This window comes from Helicoverpa armigera, chromosome 1 (genome assembly GCF_030705265.1).
Source record: "Helicoverpa armigera isolate CAAS_96S chromosome 1, ASM3070526v1, whole genome shotgun sequence".
NCBI classification, from domain to species: domain Eukaryota; kingdom Metazoa; phylum Arthropoda; class Insecta; order Lepidoptera; family Noctuidae; genus Helicoverpa; species Helicoverpa armigera.
The window spans coordinates 15,725,350-15,740,249 of NC_087120.1; the positions used below are offsets into that span (position 1 = coordinate 15,725,350).

The following is a 14,900-nucleotide window of genomic DNA, read 5'->3' on the forward strand; positions in this document are numbered from 1 at the left end:
GAGCTATCTGATTTAGGGCCAGAACTATGAGACTTATAAGACACTGATTTTGTTACGGAGTCATTATCAGTTTCGTCTTGGGAATATGTATTATTACTCCGTTCAGGTCGTAATGAAGGCCTAGATTCGATAAAATTAGTCTCATCAATTACAACGTCCCTTACAGTTTCATATTTTTCGAATTCTGTATTCCAAACTTTATAACCATTGGGTTCATAACCTACCAGTATTCCTTTCCACGACCTATTGTCAAATTTGTTTTTACTGGTTTTATTATGAACATATACAGTTGAACCGAAAACTCTGAGATTTTTAACGCTTGGTTTCCTATCATGCCACATCTCGTATGGTGTCTTTGATTGACTTAAAGCTTTCGTAGGCGTAATATTTATTAAATAAACTGCAGTTAAAACTGCATTTCCCCAAAAACGTTTTGATGCTTTAGTGCCATTTAACATAGCACGAGCTTTTTCTGTTATTGTGCGAACCATACGTTCTGCAACACCATTTAACTGTGGGGTCCTAGGAACTGTTAAATGATAGCTTATGCCTCTTTCTCTACAGTAGTTTTTCATTTCGGTGGATAAGTATTCACCACCGTTATCACTATAAAGATTTACTACTTTGAAATTGAATTTAGCCTCACTTTTAGCGACATAGTCTTTAAAAGCTGTAAACACTTCTGATTTGTAAGTTAACATATACACCACACAATAATGTGTGTATTCATCAACAAATAAAACAAAATAATTTCTGTTATCTATTGTTGGAGGTGTTATAGGACCACAAACATCTGAATGCACAATAAACAGAGGGCGTTTAATGTAACTTTTGTCTTTAACTTTATTAAAAGGCAGGCGAGTCTGCTTCCCATTTATGCATGCTTCACACAACTTATCATTTGGAGTTACGGTATTTATTTCATCTAAGTCATCAATCATATTATGACATTTTAACTGCAGGAATTTAGTTTTACTTATATGTCCTAGGCGTTGATGCCATAATTCATATTTATTTTCATTAACATAACATGCTTGGGAAGCGGATTCCCCTTTATTACTGGTATTTTAAACTCTAGAACTATAAGATTATTCAATGTCTTACCTTTCATGATGATTTTACCTTCCTTTGTAATTTGTGTGCCTTTGTCATCAAATATTATGGTGAATCCTGCTTGCTGCATCTTTGATACCGATATTAAATTATATGGTACTTCGGCACAGAACAATACATTTGTAAGTATTCCTTGCACTCCTGTTTGACTGATAAGATTTATGTTTCCCCTTTTAGTTGCTGAAATAAATGTATTGTTTTTAGCTACTGAAATTTTTAAAGGAGGATTTAAACATTCAAACGATGTGAAGAGATCATCTCTATTTGTGATGTGATCAGACGCTCCTGAATCTAATAGGAATTTAATTGTCGAGTGGTCTTTTTCATAATGGTATGCGCTTGTCATGAACGCAAATCCTGAAAAAGAAGAATTCGAGGTCGTTCCCTCTTGCAGGGCAATAGTTTGGACTTGTCTTGTCCTTTCTGGGGCATTGTTTTGTATATTTGTCTGTCTTTTGAAATAGAAACAATCCTGTTTCTTGTGTCCTTTGCGTCCACAGTAATGACATTTCACAAATTTTTGTTTGTTTGTTTTCTTGAATGTTGTATTCTTCAAATAGTTTTGTTTTGTGCGATTGTATCTGTTTTATTATATTTTTCTTCAACATGGAGTATCTTTAAACTGGTATCACGACTCTCGTTTTTAATTTTACTTCGTGATCTAATAGTCTAGTTTTACAAAACCGAGAGTGATATTTTCTTCAGATAGTGTCTCAATTGCAGTGATAACGCCATCATATGTATTCGGGAGAGTAAGTAATAAATGAGCTACTTTGTCCGTTTCCTCTAATTTAGCTCCAGCAGCTGATAATTCTGTCAGCAGATCGTCAAATGTTGAGAAGTGTTTGATCAAGGGTATATCGGCTTTTAATTTTAATCCCAATAATTGTTTTCTCAGCGCTAATTGAGTTGCTACACTTTTCCTTTCATAGATCGCGTCAAAATGTTTAAAACTGCTTGAGCAGTCCCATTTTCATTAATATAATTAAGATATGAGTCCGCCAAATATTCGACTATAATACTTTTGGCTGCCTTATTATTCTTTTCCCACTCAGCGGATCGCGTTCCAGGAATTTCTTCGTCAATAACACTGAGCAAGTTTAACTCTGAAAGCAGTGTACGAATTCTAAATTTCCATACACTGTACTTTTCTCCATTAAAAGGCTTAATGTTTCTTTTCACTTTTTCCATTGTCACAACTTTATTTTTATTTACAACTATGCACTTTACTGTCACTACGCACTACTGAATGTTCTCACTACTAAAAGTCCTTTTTCGCACTGGGCCCATAACCTATAGGAGGTATGGGATTAAAAGAAATAATATACTAATTTGATATTGAAATATTTATTCTATACTTTAAATGGTACTTGGAAGCAATACGTCCGTCTAACAAGATCCCGTGACGCAGTGTGTGTAGAGTTAAATAAACAGTAGATTGTTCAGATAGAACAAAGAACAATGTTATCGAAAGTTAGGGGTATTAGTTTTTGCTTTATATAATCCAACAGTGGAAGTCAATCGGACTGTCATCCCGTCATTGTTTCTTTGTAAAGTTTCAGCAGCAGAGATTAAACTCACAAACTCATACATTGTAATTCATAATTTTACTTCAATTCTTGTTATGTTTGAATTCGGAGAGTATTTACAGGAAAACCACAACTTGAAACGACAAACTTACATCGTTTCATGAAGCAAGCCGAAAATGAGGCCCACACATTGATACATGGTCTTTATTTCCCAAACGTGTTAAAATTAATTAATTACATAAACATATTTATGCGAACAAAATCTCCCCCAGAGAAGCTTTTACAAGCCTTTTCCCTAGTCACCCTATACCGGCATAAGTGGGTCGTATGATCGTTGGTCGCATGTAATCTAATCACCCCGCGTAACAGCGTTAGTTTTCCTCATAATTTTGTTACCATACATAAATATATTCTTTACTACTTTAGATAATAAAAAAGGCGATTTAATTTTGAACAAGGAAAAGCTGCAGTTACAATGTATAAATTAATTTGTTGCTTGCACTGAAAAAATACTTTTGGTGACAGAAATGCTGAGATATTTTAACGAAACGAAATTTTAATGCTTGCGGCAGATGATGACATAATATTCAGAAAATAGTGATTCAAAAAGGTATGGTAATAAAAAAATGCAATTTATGAAATACCTCTTATTTTGCTACAGGGGACTTTCGGGATTCTAAGAATTGTACATATTCTCAGAAGGTTTGATGTTAGTTGTTCACATTCAAAACATCAATTTATCAATAAATGTTAGAATAGGTATTGCGAAAACCAGCTTTATTAATTATATGACAAGTAATATAATCTAAGGGGTATAAAACAACACTTTTTTGGTTGGGTTGGTCTCAGAAATGGCACAGTCCATTTCTGAGAAATTGCAACACATTAAAGTTGTAAAAAAATAAAATTATAATTAAATGATGCACATATTATTATTTATTTGGCTTCCTTATTAATCAACAAGTAAAAAAATACTTTATTGCTTTTGAATAAATAATAAAGATGTGTGTATTTTGTATTTATTGTCCTTTTGGTAACCTTTCCTTTTCACACTGTTAAAATTCCTGTTTGAAACAAATGTGGCTATTTTCCTTGGGTATTTATTTAGGGAGATAAAAATGCAGTAGAAATATTAAAAAATGAGGATAACTGGTCTCAATCTGACCACAAATTATTTATAAAGGGAGGCAAGCCAGGCAAGGGGAATATTTAGAAGTTATCCAGGCTTTTTGTACACTGAGTTGTGGGCTTAAAATGAAGAAAAAAACATTTGAATGCAGGTTTAACCCAGTTCTCAAATACAGGGCATTCCATTCATTTTTCATAATTAAATTTATTTGTATGGCAACCATAATAAAATGTTGGGCAAGCAAAGGCTGAATAGACTGGTGAATCCTTTACCTCAATCAAATAAAAAGATTGTGAAAAAACTAGGTGGAATGTAAACAGCCTTTTTAATGAGGTTCTAGTTTATAGAAATAAGAAAAGGATTATTTTTGGTATGTTGAAGTTGGTCTTTTGTATTTACTATTATAAAATCATTGGATTGAACTAATGGGTATCTTGAAGAGCCACTTGGGAGAGACCTATGACCAGTACTAGATTTCAACAGGCTGTACTAACAAGTGGTACCTACAATAGATTTTTAGGTATATAAAAATTATTTCCACATGATGTAAGCTAAAGAATTATTTGCAGATAAATTATGACCCTCATTTTAGACGGGTCAACATTCTCTTTCTGAATGTATCTTTAAGAAATAGAATGGACAATACTGAGCATTTGTATCTCAATTTGGATGCAAATAATGCTGCACATGATACCATACAGGAAATAAACCAATTGCATTAAATTAGCTCACAGCTCTCAAAGATGTTCTTTGTAAGAGTGGGCACTAGGATCAAGAGTTAAAATGATATTGAACATTGGATTACCAAATACATGAATCATTTAAAGAAAGTAGTAATCTCATCAATTTTAAGGTGGATTAATCACCAATTTAAGGCAGGAATTACAATCAGAAAAAAATATCCATAATTAGGGTATCATAATGTGTTGCTGGGAAGTTTGTTGCACCACATCGTCTTCCCAATATATATTGGTAAAGGGTAGGCATTTTGGGGGTTGTATCATGTAATTTTGATGTTCTAAAAGTGCTGTTTTTGGCTTACTTTGAACATGTTATGCTATCAGGACAAACCTAAATTAGCATAAAATTGTGTGGTAAGTTACTCAAGTGTGTAAGTAAAGAGACTTTATGTAAAATAGAGCATAGAGGTACTCATTTTAACATATGGCGAAATATAAATGAGTTCATATTAGATTTAATGGTTGAAGTATTCAAATATTATACAAGATATTTCTCTATAATCACAAGTCATCTCAAAGACTGATACATAATGTTTCCTGATTACAGTTGTAATGGAAGATAATTGTTCCACCTTTTGTTCAATTTATAACTGATGTCGCATTTACATAACAATTGTATGACCGCCTCAATTAGAGGCTCCATTGAAAACGTTGTCACAGAGACATTCGTTACAAGTTAATTTTTATAGCTTCTTATTTTATCATTGTTATGTCTAATTAAAGTTTTATTGTATGAAGACTGTATTTTTTTTGTATTGTTATAGGTAGAAGATTATATCTGCTTGAAAATTATAATAATTATCTTGCAGTCCTGACTTTTGAAGCTTATAAATGACCCTAAGTTGAGTGAAGGAAAATATACATCACAACAAACAGTTTTGGCATATCAAAAGGGTTCATCAATAAAATCTAGGTTTAAAGAAAACAATGAAAACACTCACCTGTAAAGAAGCCAGCATTCTGCCCACAGCCATCACACCTCCTCGATGCACCTTCTTCTTCATCATCATAACTTAAAGTCCATAACACACTTAAAAACTAAATAACAAACATTCCTAAATGCTAACTAAACCGTTTATAATCAAACATGTTTAAATCCTAATACAATTAGATAACAATATAGCAATATTACAATATAATGATAGAAAATTAAAACGTTTGTTGTATATTCTGTCCCTAGCAGATTGTTATCAAAAACCTGACTTGACAAAACTGCACCAAGTATTATTTATTAGAACAAGCAATAGGCTGAAAGTCGCGAGACAAACGACAAACTGTAACACGTAAACAAAAGATCGTTTTACTAAAAACAAACGACTGGACGGCCCAGCGATAAGACATGAAACTCCTAACTTATTTTCAAATTAGAATATTATCTTGCTTTGATTATATATATGTCTAGATGTAGCGTCGAGTGCGCGCAAGCGTGGAAAAAAATGTCAATGTACTGTTCATCGACATGAGCTTTCCCGTCAATCAGAACAGATCGTGCCGCTTAACTGTCAAAACGTATTACGCGCGCTAACTAAAATACAAATTACAGAGGTAAAATGACGACATGTGCAATTAAAGTCTGCCGGAATTATAAAGAAAGGCTAAAAAGTGCCAATAACATCACCTATCATCGGCTAAGTGACCTAGAAAATTAATATTTGTTTTTTGTAATTATGTTTACTAAATCACGCCATATTGTATCAGTGTTGCCAGTTTCTGTTTTTCATTTTCCCAACTTCACGTGTTTATGTTATGTACAAAGGATATTTTTTTAAGCATTGTGAAAAAAAAAATAGGTATAATTTCTATTTTTATTGCTAGGATAGAGATTTTCTGATTCTCCAAAATATTATCTACTATTATTTGATTAGTAAATTATGGTCATCAACGTAACATCATTTTTTTAGAATTCCAAGTAATCCTATTGTTAGGAGTCAGTGGATAGACCGCATTAAAAAAAGCCGCGGAGATGCGATGTGGACACCAACAAAAAATACCGTAGTGTGTTCCGATCACTTCCGCAGCAAGGACATGAGTACTGTCGACAAGATAGGGCGCCGAAGACTTACAAAAGGAGCAGTGCCAAGCAAGGTTCAATTTTCTATAAAGTTATAGTTAAACCGAATAACACTATGTATACAAACTTATTTAATTAGTCTATTTTTTTTTTCATTATTTATGGGAGAATCGTAGAAGCTGGTATCATTATTTACGTCAACGCGCAGTGTAAAATGACACCTACACGCACACATGCATAACAATTTTGTCTCTGCTTCTATGTTGGAATTGTATGGTGACACTCCATCTAGACATATATATAATCAAAGATTATCTTGGTAGTGTACCTACATTGCGTAAAATTCACATTTCACTCTTAATACTCGTCTAGCACACTATAGTCGATTGCAATAGTCTTATCCTAGATACATGTCTTTTTATTAAAATTCAGAATTGACAAGTTTATCAAATATCTCCCACTGCATTTTGTACAACTCTACGCCATATTTGCAAAGTAGGTGACAGGGTTGCCGTATTACAGAAAAAAACTACTATATTCTTTTAAATAAATTATTTTCGATGAGATGGATTTTTCCGGGACTAATAAAGATACAAGTAAAAAATTCCCAAACATCTATGACAAATACTTTCAAATTATTTCATGCTCAATTTGTCAAACAAGTTTTTAATTTAGATCGTTGACGTTGGACTATTCTCCTTGACGTGCTGATTCTGAAATTCAAGCGAAGATCTTAATTGTTCGTGTGAAAATTAGACCACCTCATTGTTTCAGTCATTGGTTTTCTAAAAACAAAAATTAACGACGTTGGTTTAAATACAAATAACCTTATTGGTCACTCAGTTCTTTGATCTAAACAATGAATACCGAATGACATATTTGGTTTAGTTCAAAGTTATATGAAAGAACACATTGAAGTCCTTTGCTTTGCAATATGTTAGTAGCAAACCACCAGTTTTAAAATTGTGCCTTTTTGAAATCATTCAACTCTTCTTTCAAAAATAGAAATTGACATTTCAATGCCGCATTCAGATCGAGATTAGTATTATCTGAAATATTTACAATATAGGAGTTAATATGTACACTGGCAATTCACTTAAAATAGCTGTCACTACTAAGTGCTGGGTAGAATTTACTAAGGTGATAATCGACTAAGCTTAACTTTCTTGAAATCGATTTCTACTTATTCTAAAATTCGAAATATAATTTTTAATGAAATACAATGATATAGTTCTGATTTAAAACCAAATACTTTTATATTTTTTGACTCTGCATTAATTTCACAAGTCTTTCTGCAAAATTATTACTTGATACATTACAATGTAAAGCAGTTTTAGTATTAGTAAAATTTGTGAAATTGACAAATCATAAATATAAATATTTAGTTCTACAGTCATAATCATCAGTTTTTACCCATAAATAAAAAAAAAATACTTACAGATCCTTTAACAAAATAATTAGAATAATATATTTACCTTGAGATCTGCAATACGTAGGTCCGCAATAAAAGTATTTAAAATAAATTAAGAAAATTAGCAGTGAAATATATTTTTATTAACATTTTGAAAGTCTGAGTTCAAGATAAATTACGGTTTGATTATAAATCAAATACAAAATACATCATGATGATTGAATTACAGATGTGACTTTAGTCGATTAGTATTTATATTACTTCGAAACTTTTTTATTGTTTAAAGAAGTTTTGTGTAGATTGACGTGATAAAATGTTTAACACACTGTCATTATTTGTGTTGGGCTGTTGGGCTCTAATACTGTGAAGTTGTATGTTACGCTTGCACATTGTTAGTTTTTTTATTTATTTTTAGTTTTAAACAGTTTGTTTAGCCTTTTACATAGTTTCGCCGACGACATCATGGGTGAGTCTTGTTCACAAAACTGCCAGTTTATGTTATTATTACAACTTTTGACTTCAAAATACTTATGTACTGGTTTGGTGTTTTTTTTCCAGAGTCTGCCACTGTATTCGAAGATCGTAAAAATCTAAATGATTTCTTAGAAGAAGCAGAACTTCAGCAGTATTATGAATTGTTTAGGTAAATATAAACAACTTTATGCGTCCGTTTTGTTTATAAAACCTTCGAGTACTTTGCGTGTTGTTAAAATATAATCAAGTGGCTTGCTTACCTTTCACTGAGTCCGTATAGAGTTTCGGCCGTAGTTTTCGGCTGTTTAAGGTTACCTGCCTTTGCGAGTGTTTAGTTCATATTTTTTTTATGCTGAGCCACTAAAAAGTTTATATCTTGCATTGCTCTATGTAAGCTCAGAAGCGAATTTAATGTAACTACCAATTTCTTGAATTAAAACTGCTCCAAGTCTTGAATACTGCTATTTGTGGTTGACTTACTACTGTAGGCCCATTGAGCAGTTTTGTGACATAAAACCACACAAGTTTTAACTGAAACTATCAGAATCTATGCTCTCAAACATGATTGCCAGCTAGCCAGCAACATTATGTAGAGAACCTATGAAATACAGCATTCATATCTTTTTTTCCAGGGATATATTAAAAGTAACAAAAGTATCACAACTTAAGTTTGTATTAACTGAAGATTTAGTACAAATTGGCCTATCAAGACCGGAGCAGAGGCGCTATAAGAAGATCTACTCAAAATATTTTCCCAACCCCTACATATCAAAGATACGAAAAATGCTTAAACCTAACAAAAAAAGTGATCAGGTAAGGACTTATGTAATACACAAACATTGATATATTTCTACATAGTAAGTAGTAGTATTAGTTTCTGCCTACTATTCATTTTAATGAATGCACATGAAGCTTGGTCAGCCAAACTGAAATGGATAGATTACACTATATTATTTGATTACAATTTTAAAACCTTTTATTTTGATTTAGGTACATTTCTGTATAGTATTTATGAATGAAATCTTTATCAGTATTTTCAATTGTAACCCTAATGGGCACAGGCTTCACATCAAAGGAGGAATAAGCATTGTTAGGCATGTTAAGGTTTCCTCAAAATGTTTTCTTTCACCTTGAATTGAATGTTGTCTTTCACCTCAATGCTTTCTTTCACCTCTATTGAATCATTGGTGCCCAATAATATTTTTAGCAACTATACAACTTACATACAAAATACTCAATGTAGGAGGTACATAACTTACGCTCAAACTCAATAGAGTTTAGCAGTTTATAAAGCTTATTTACACACATTTCAGAACATACATGGCCATTCATCAATACAGTTAGAAGCCCAACCATTCTTCGAGAACAACGTCAAAGTGCCTACAAAACACATAATTTCTATAGAAGATATTACTATAAACAAGGAGCTTGGTATGGGACAGTTTGGCGTGGTACAACAAGGTACATGGACCACGGGAAATCAAAGAGTAAGAACCAAATAATATTTTCACATGTTTAATGCATTACGTACAGTATTAGCACAAAAAGTGCACGGTTGTTTGCATGTATTGCAATTGCTATCAGTCGCGACCATCATATGACATTCATGTATTCATGTAGGGTCCTGAGTGGATCGTTCCTGTCATTTTTATCAATGCAAATATTCTACAAGGTCATTTTGAGGTCAGGGCTTAGACAGCGGCGTATATGCACTAGAGTGCATTAAGTGGAAGTGCAATTATTTTACGAATGTATTGAAAATTGTAGTTATGTTGTAATAAAATGGCATATAAAAGTTTGACTTTGAAAAGGAAATGGAAGGCGAAAACATACTATGCCAATCAAAAATAAAATTGGGATAAAGGCAGGCAGATAATAATCATGTATTAACATGGTTTAACTGCTTCGTTGGTCTAGCTGTCTCGGGTTCGATTCCCGAGTCGGGCCGAAATCGCTTTGTGGGTTTTAAAGACTTTCACAATGCAGCCCGGAGCCTGGAAGTTGGTGATCGATACACCCGTGCACCAGAGAGCACGTAAATGTCGGTCATGCGACTGATCTCTCTCCGGTGGTGTCGGATTGCCGTCCCATCGGCCTATGAGAGTGAAGGAACAGTGAGTGCACCTGTGTCTGCGCAAATGCTTGTGCACTATAATATGTCCTGCGCAGTTGGTTAAGCTCCTTACATGAGAACAGCAGCTGTAACCGATAATCGGCTAGGAGGACATCATTAACATGGTTTGTTTTAAAATTCCAGCTGCAAGTAGCAATAAAGTGCCTAGGTCATGAGCGAATGACGTCAAATTCGACAGAGTTCTTGAAGGAGGCTGCCGTGATGCACAGTATAGAGCACCCGAATATTGTGCGTTTGTATGGCGTTGTGTTACATATGGACTCTTTAATGCTGGTGAGTTTACATAGAAAATGTCACTTTTATATTTTCTAGGAAGAATCCTATTGAAGTCATCAAGATTTGCCAACACCAAACACCTTGGAATGTATGCGGTTGAGTATCAGTTCAGTGTTTTGAATAACGATGACGATTTTGTAAATGACCATCAATTTTGAAAATTACATTGGATTTCTAGAATCGTTTTAAAGAATTAATCATATTTGTATTTGTTAAAACACTTTCCTTAATCTAGCTAGTATTTCCTATAAACAAACTCAAGGGTAATCTACCCTTTTAATTAAAGTAGTCCATGTATTGTAACTCTTACAACTTGCATAAGCTAGTGCTATACAGATAATGTTACTTTCACACTTACAACAATAGGGTAGATTACACATAAGTAAGGAGTTCTTCAATTGTGTTCCAGGTGACCGAGCTAGCACCTCTCCGGTCGTTGTTAGAGTGTCTTCGTGAGGTGTCACTGCGGCAAAACTTCCCGGTGCCCAACCTCTGCGAGTTTGCGGAACAAATCTGTGATGGCATGACTTATCTAGAAAGCAAAAGACTGATACATAGGTATGTGAAATCTTCTTCATATGTTTTATTAGCTTCGCGTTTCAACCTGCTTCCCGAGAAAATTGCTGCATGGTGACAAAAACTATCCTATGTCCTTCCCGTAGGTCGAAGCTGTCTCCTAAGTCCTATACTATATATAGTGTAGCTAACGCGGCTTTCTTTCATATATAGAAAAAAGGTGTATAAAACTATGCTGTGTTTGTTCAAACTCATAATTCGAGAGTATGGCATGCGACTTATATGGCTTTGATTTGTTAAATTTCTCTCCATCCCGAATAGTAGAATGAGTATTAAAAATAATGGGACAAGAACAGGTGATATCCTAAGTCCATCGGATATGAAAGATTCCTATATGAAAGATTGGCGAGTTCTTACTTCTTGTTTTGTCGATCAGTAAGATAAATACATTGTGTAGGTATGTATATATTTGTGCATACAATAGACCACACTGCGTTTTGAACCTTAGTATTCCTATGAAAGATTCAGTTGTTTTGTAGATCAGTAGGTATAGATAAATGCATTACTGTAATGTTGCATACAATAGAATATTCCTTAGTATTCCTTTTTGTAACACTAATGTTGTTTTTCAAAACATAGTTGATCCAAACAATGTTTGAGATAAGTTTGAAAATGTACATATATAATACAAAGGGATTGAAATGTAGAATGCACTAGGTGCATCTATAGATGATCTTGATAAGCCAATACTTCTTTGTAAACATGCTTCAAAAGTATTTATTTACAAGATTTTCACAATGATATGAAAAATATTTAACATCGTAATAGTATTATTTGTTATAAATACTTCGCTACTTTGTAACTAGACACAGTTAAGCATTTAGTCAACTTTAACCCCTAGTATGCCGGCGCGCGGATCAACGCTAGACTCAATTGATTTTCTATTGTTCAGTAATTAGCGGCATTCAAGCAGTTAAACAAGACCTATTTATGTATTTTTCTGTGATGGGAAATCATCAGATGACCCCTCCCACTGTGGGTCTAGATCGAGTATCAGGCTCTTGCTGTCTAAAACCTACCGGTTCCTTCTGGGACCTTTCATCTACAAGGGCAGCGCCTACTTACCCGAACAATTGAGCATCCCCGGTAGCAAGACCTATGGTCTGGCTTATATATTAGCCATGAATCAGAATTGCCATCAATTCTGACAACATAAAGCATTATTGTGAAATAATGTGTGAAAGGAACTCTACAGTGAAAGGAAGGATATTTATTTAAATTACTTTTATATTATTGTCTAATTGTATTTTGTTGTAATTTCCAGGGACCTAGCAGCAAGGAATATTTTAGTATTTAGCAAGGATAGAGTGAAAATATCTGATTTCGGGCTGTCCCGCGCTTTGGGCGTCGGAAAAGATTACTATCAAACGAATTACAATGTGAATCTGAAGCTACCTGTGGCATGGTAAGTTTAAAGCATATTAATAAAACTATAAGGAAAGAGTTGATCCCCGCAATTCCACTCGCGGCTCGAGGGGACTACATCCTACACCTGGATAAAAAGTGGGCTACGTAATCCATATTCTTTGTAAGGCTCTATCCTGTGTATCTAGCTGTCTACCAAATTTCATTTAAATTCAGTATAAGGTTCAGAATATTTGGCCTAAAACAGCGACAGACGAATTAGAGTAGATAAGTATGAAAATTATTTGAAAAATCCGGTATCTTAAACACCATGCTATTTGGGAATTGCCATTCAATTAATATAAATAAACAAAACAAAACTATAAGCAAAATCCAAACTGTACTGTGTGTAAACAATAGAAAATTACACAAAAACAATAGATAGGGAATCTCAAAAATGTATATTAATATTCCAATTCTATTAACAATACCCCCAAAGACGTTATGATAAAAATTCTATTCTCAATTTACATCATTATGTACCTACCACTTATGCAAGGTACTATAATCACTCAAATTAGTTTAATGTGAACTAATCAATGTCATAATACTACCAGTTAGAATGTCATAAAAACAACATCTTTATTAACTCATCTTGTATACAGCAGTCATTATAATATGAAATCAAGTTGATGATGACTTTATAATAAGCTCCAAGTACATATTATATTACTGTATTTATAGTCCAGAGAGAATTAATATAACGATTGCAGTAATTTCCGTATGAAATAAAGGAAGTGTCATAAAATATGATGATTAAATTATGTATCAAGTAATTGCTGCGTCTTCCTTATCTCCTTTATATTGTTAACAAACTATGATTAGTGTCAGTATTTTTATTATGACGCTTTATACTGCAATCTGAAGAAGTTACTCCTGCATATGATCTTACTGGCTTTTTTTTAGCGATGCTAAAAATCATCAAATGCCCCCTCCCGCTGTGGGTTAGCAGCGGTGAGGGAGTGTCAGACTCTTACTGACTAAAACCCGTCGTGTTCCGTCATAGGCCTTTTGTTCCGTACACGGTTTCATCCGCGACTCGAAGGAATTCAATATTTATAATAAGTAGCCTAAAATGTTATTCTAATATATGTAAGCTATATTATTGCCACTTCTCATCAAAATCCATCCTGCAGTTTTAACGTTAAAGATAAATAAACATACACACCAACATATTATAAAAGAGGCGAATTTTTTAATACTTGTTTTCCGCAGTTTCACTTACATCCCGTGGGAACTACTGCCCGTACCCATAAACATGTAGTATATGTTACGCATGGGGATAGTGTAACTTTCCAACAGTGAAACAGTTTTTCAAATCGGTCCAGTACAAACAAATAAATCCTGTTTATTATATTTAATTAGTGTAGATTGGCAGAACTACAATATAGTGCCTTCTTTTCCTGTGATTTTTGAAAGTAACATTGTTAACCTAAACTTTTCAGGTGTGCGCCAGAATGCATACTATTTCTCCGGTTTACATCAGCAAGTGACGTTTGGGCGTTTGGCGTATGTCTCTGGGAGATGTTCACGTATGGCTTCCAACCCTGGGCCGCGTTCTCTGGACAGCAGATCTTAGAAGCCATTGATGCTCCTAACTTTCAGGTACTTTTGTTTGTTATTTTGGCTTGATAGACTAGTTGGAGATTTATTATCTATAAAAATGATAAGAGTCTTTACGGGTAGTCAGAAGCCAGTAAGTCTGACACTAGTCTAACCAAGGGGTATTGGGTTGCCCGGGGAACTAGGTTGAAGAGTTCAGATAGGCAGTCGTTCCTTGTAAAGCTACATCCAGTTAGACTGGAAGCCGACTCCAACATAGTTGGGAAAAGGGCTCGGAGGATGATGGAGAATGGTTGGAGATTTATTACTAGCAAAGTAGGCTGACTTTGCTGACGCGTTCGGCATAAAGCTACGATAATAATGAATTTAATCTCATAAATCGCTTAACTTCTGTGACATTCGTAGGCCGTGCGTGGTGGGCTATCTAATAGCGAAATATTTTTTCAAATCAGACCAGTAGTTCCTGAGATTAGCGCCTTCAAGCAAGCAAACTCTTTAGCTTTATAATATTAGTAGAGATGTTTCTCGACGATAGTGTAG

At 33.9% G+C, this 14,900-nt stretch overlaps 2 protein-coding genes across 7 annotated transcripts in view; one reads left to right on the forward strand and one right to left on the reverse strand.

Annotated features, from left to right (window-relative positions):
• LOC135117304 (neurocalcin homolog) overlaps positions 1 to 7,036 on the reverse strand; it is a 108,699-nt gene extending 101,663 nt beyond the window's left edge. The window contains exon 1 of one of the 3 annotated variants that reach the window (XM_064036242.1): positions 6,855 to 7,036. The gene's annotated coding sequence lies outside the window, so the exon portion shown is untranslated. Of the gene's footprint in view, positions 1 to 6,850 lie in introns of all 3 variants that reach the window. The other 2 variants (XM_064036244.1, XM_064036241.1) reach the window with 2 other exon arrangements.
• A 1,173-nt stretch (positions 7,037 to 8,209) lies between these two features.
• Positions 8,210 to 14,900, forward strand: part of LOC135116596 (activated Cdc42 kinase-like) — a 48,396-nt gene continuing 41,705 nt past the window's right edge. For all 4 annotated transcript variants that reach the window (XM_064036252.1, XM_064036254.1, XM_064036259.1 and 1 more), the window contains exons 1-8: positions 8,210 to 8,399; positions 8,492 to 8,576; positions 9,040 to 9,220; positions 9,721 to 9,894; positions 10,665 to 10,814; positions 11,227 to 11,375; positions 12,658 to 12,798; positions 14,243 to 14,402. In XM_064036252.1, coding sequence (XP_063892322.1) covers positions 8,396 to 8,399; positions 8,492 to 8,576; positions 9,040 to 9,220; positions 9,721 to 9,894; positions 10,665 to 10,814; positions 11,227 to 11,375; positions 12,658 to 12,798; positions 14,243 to 14,402 — 1,044 coding nt within the window. In that variant the 5' untranslated portion in view covers positions 8,210 to 8,395. The remainder of the gene's footprint in view (positions 8,400 to 8,491; positions 8,577 to 9,039; positions 9,221 to 9,720; positions 9,895 to 10,664; positions 10,815 to 11,226; positions 11,376 to 12,657; positions 12,799 to 14,242; positions 14,403 to 14,900) is intronic.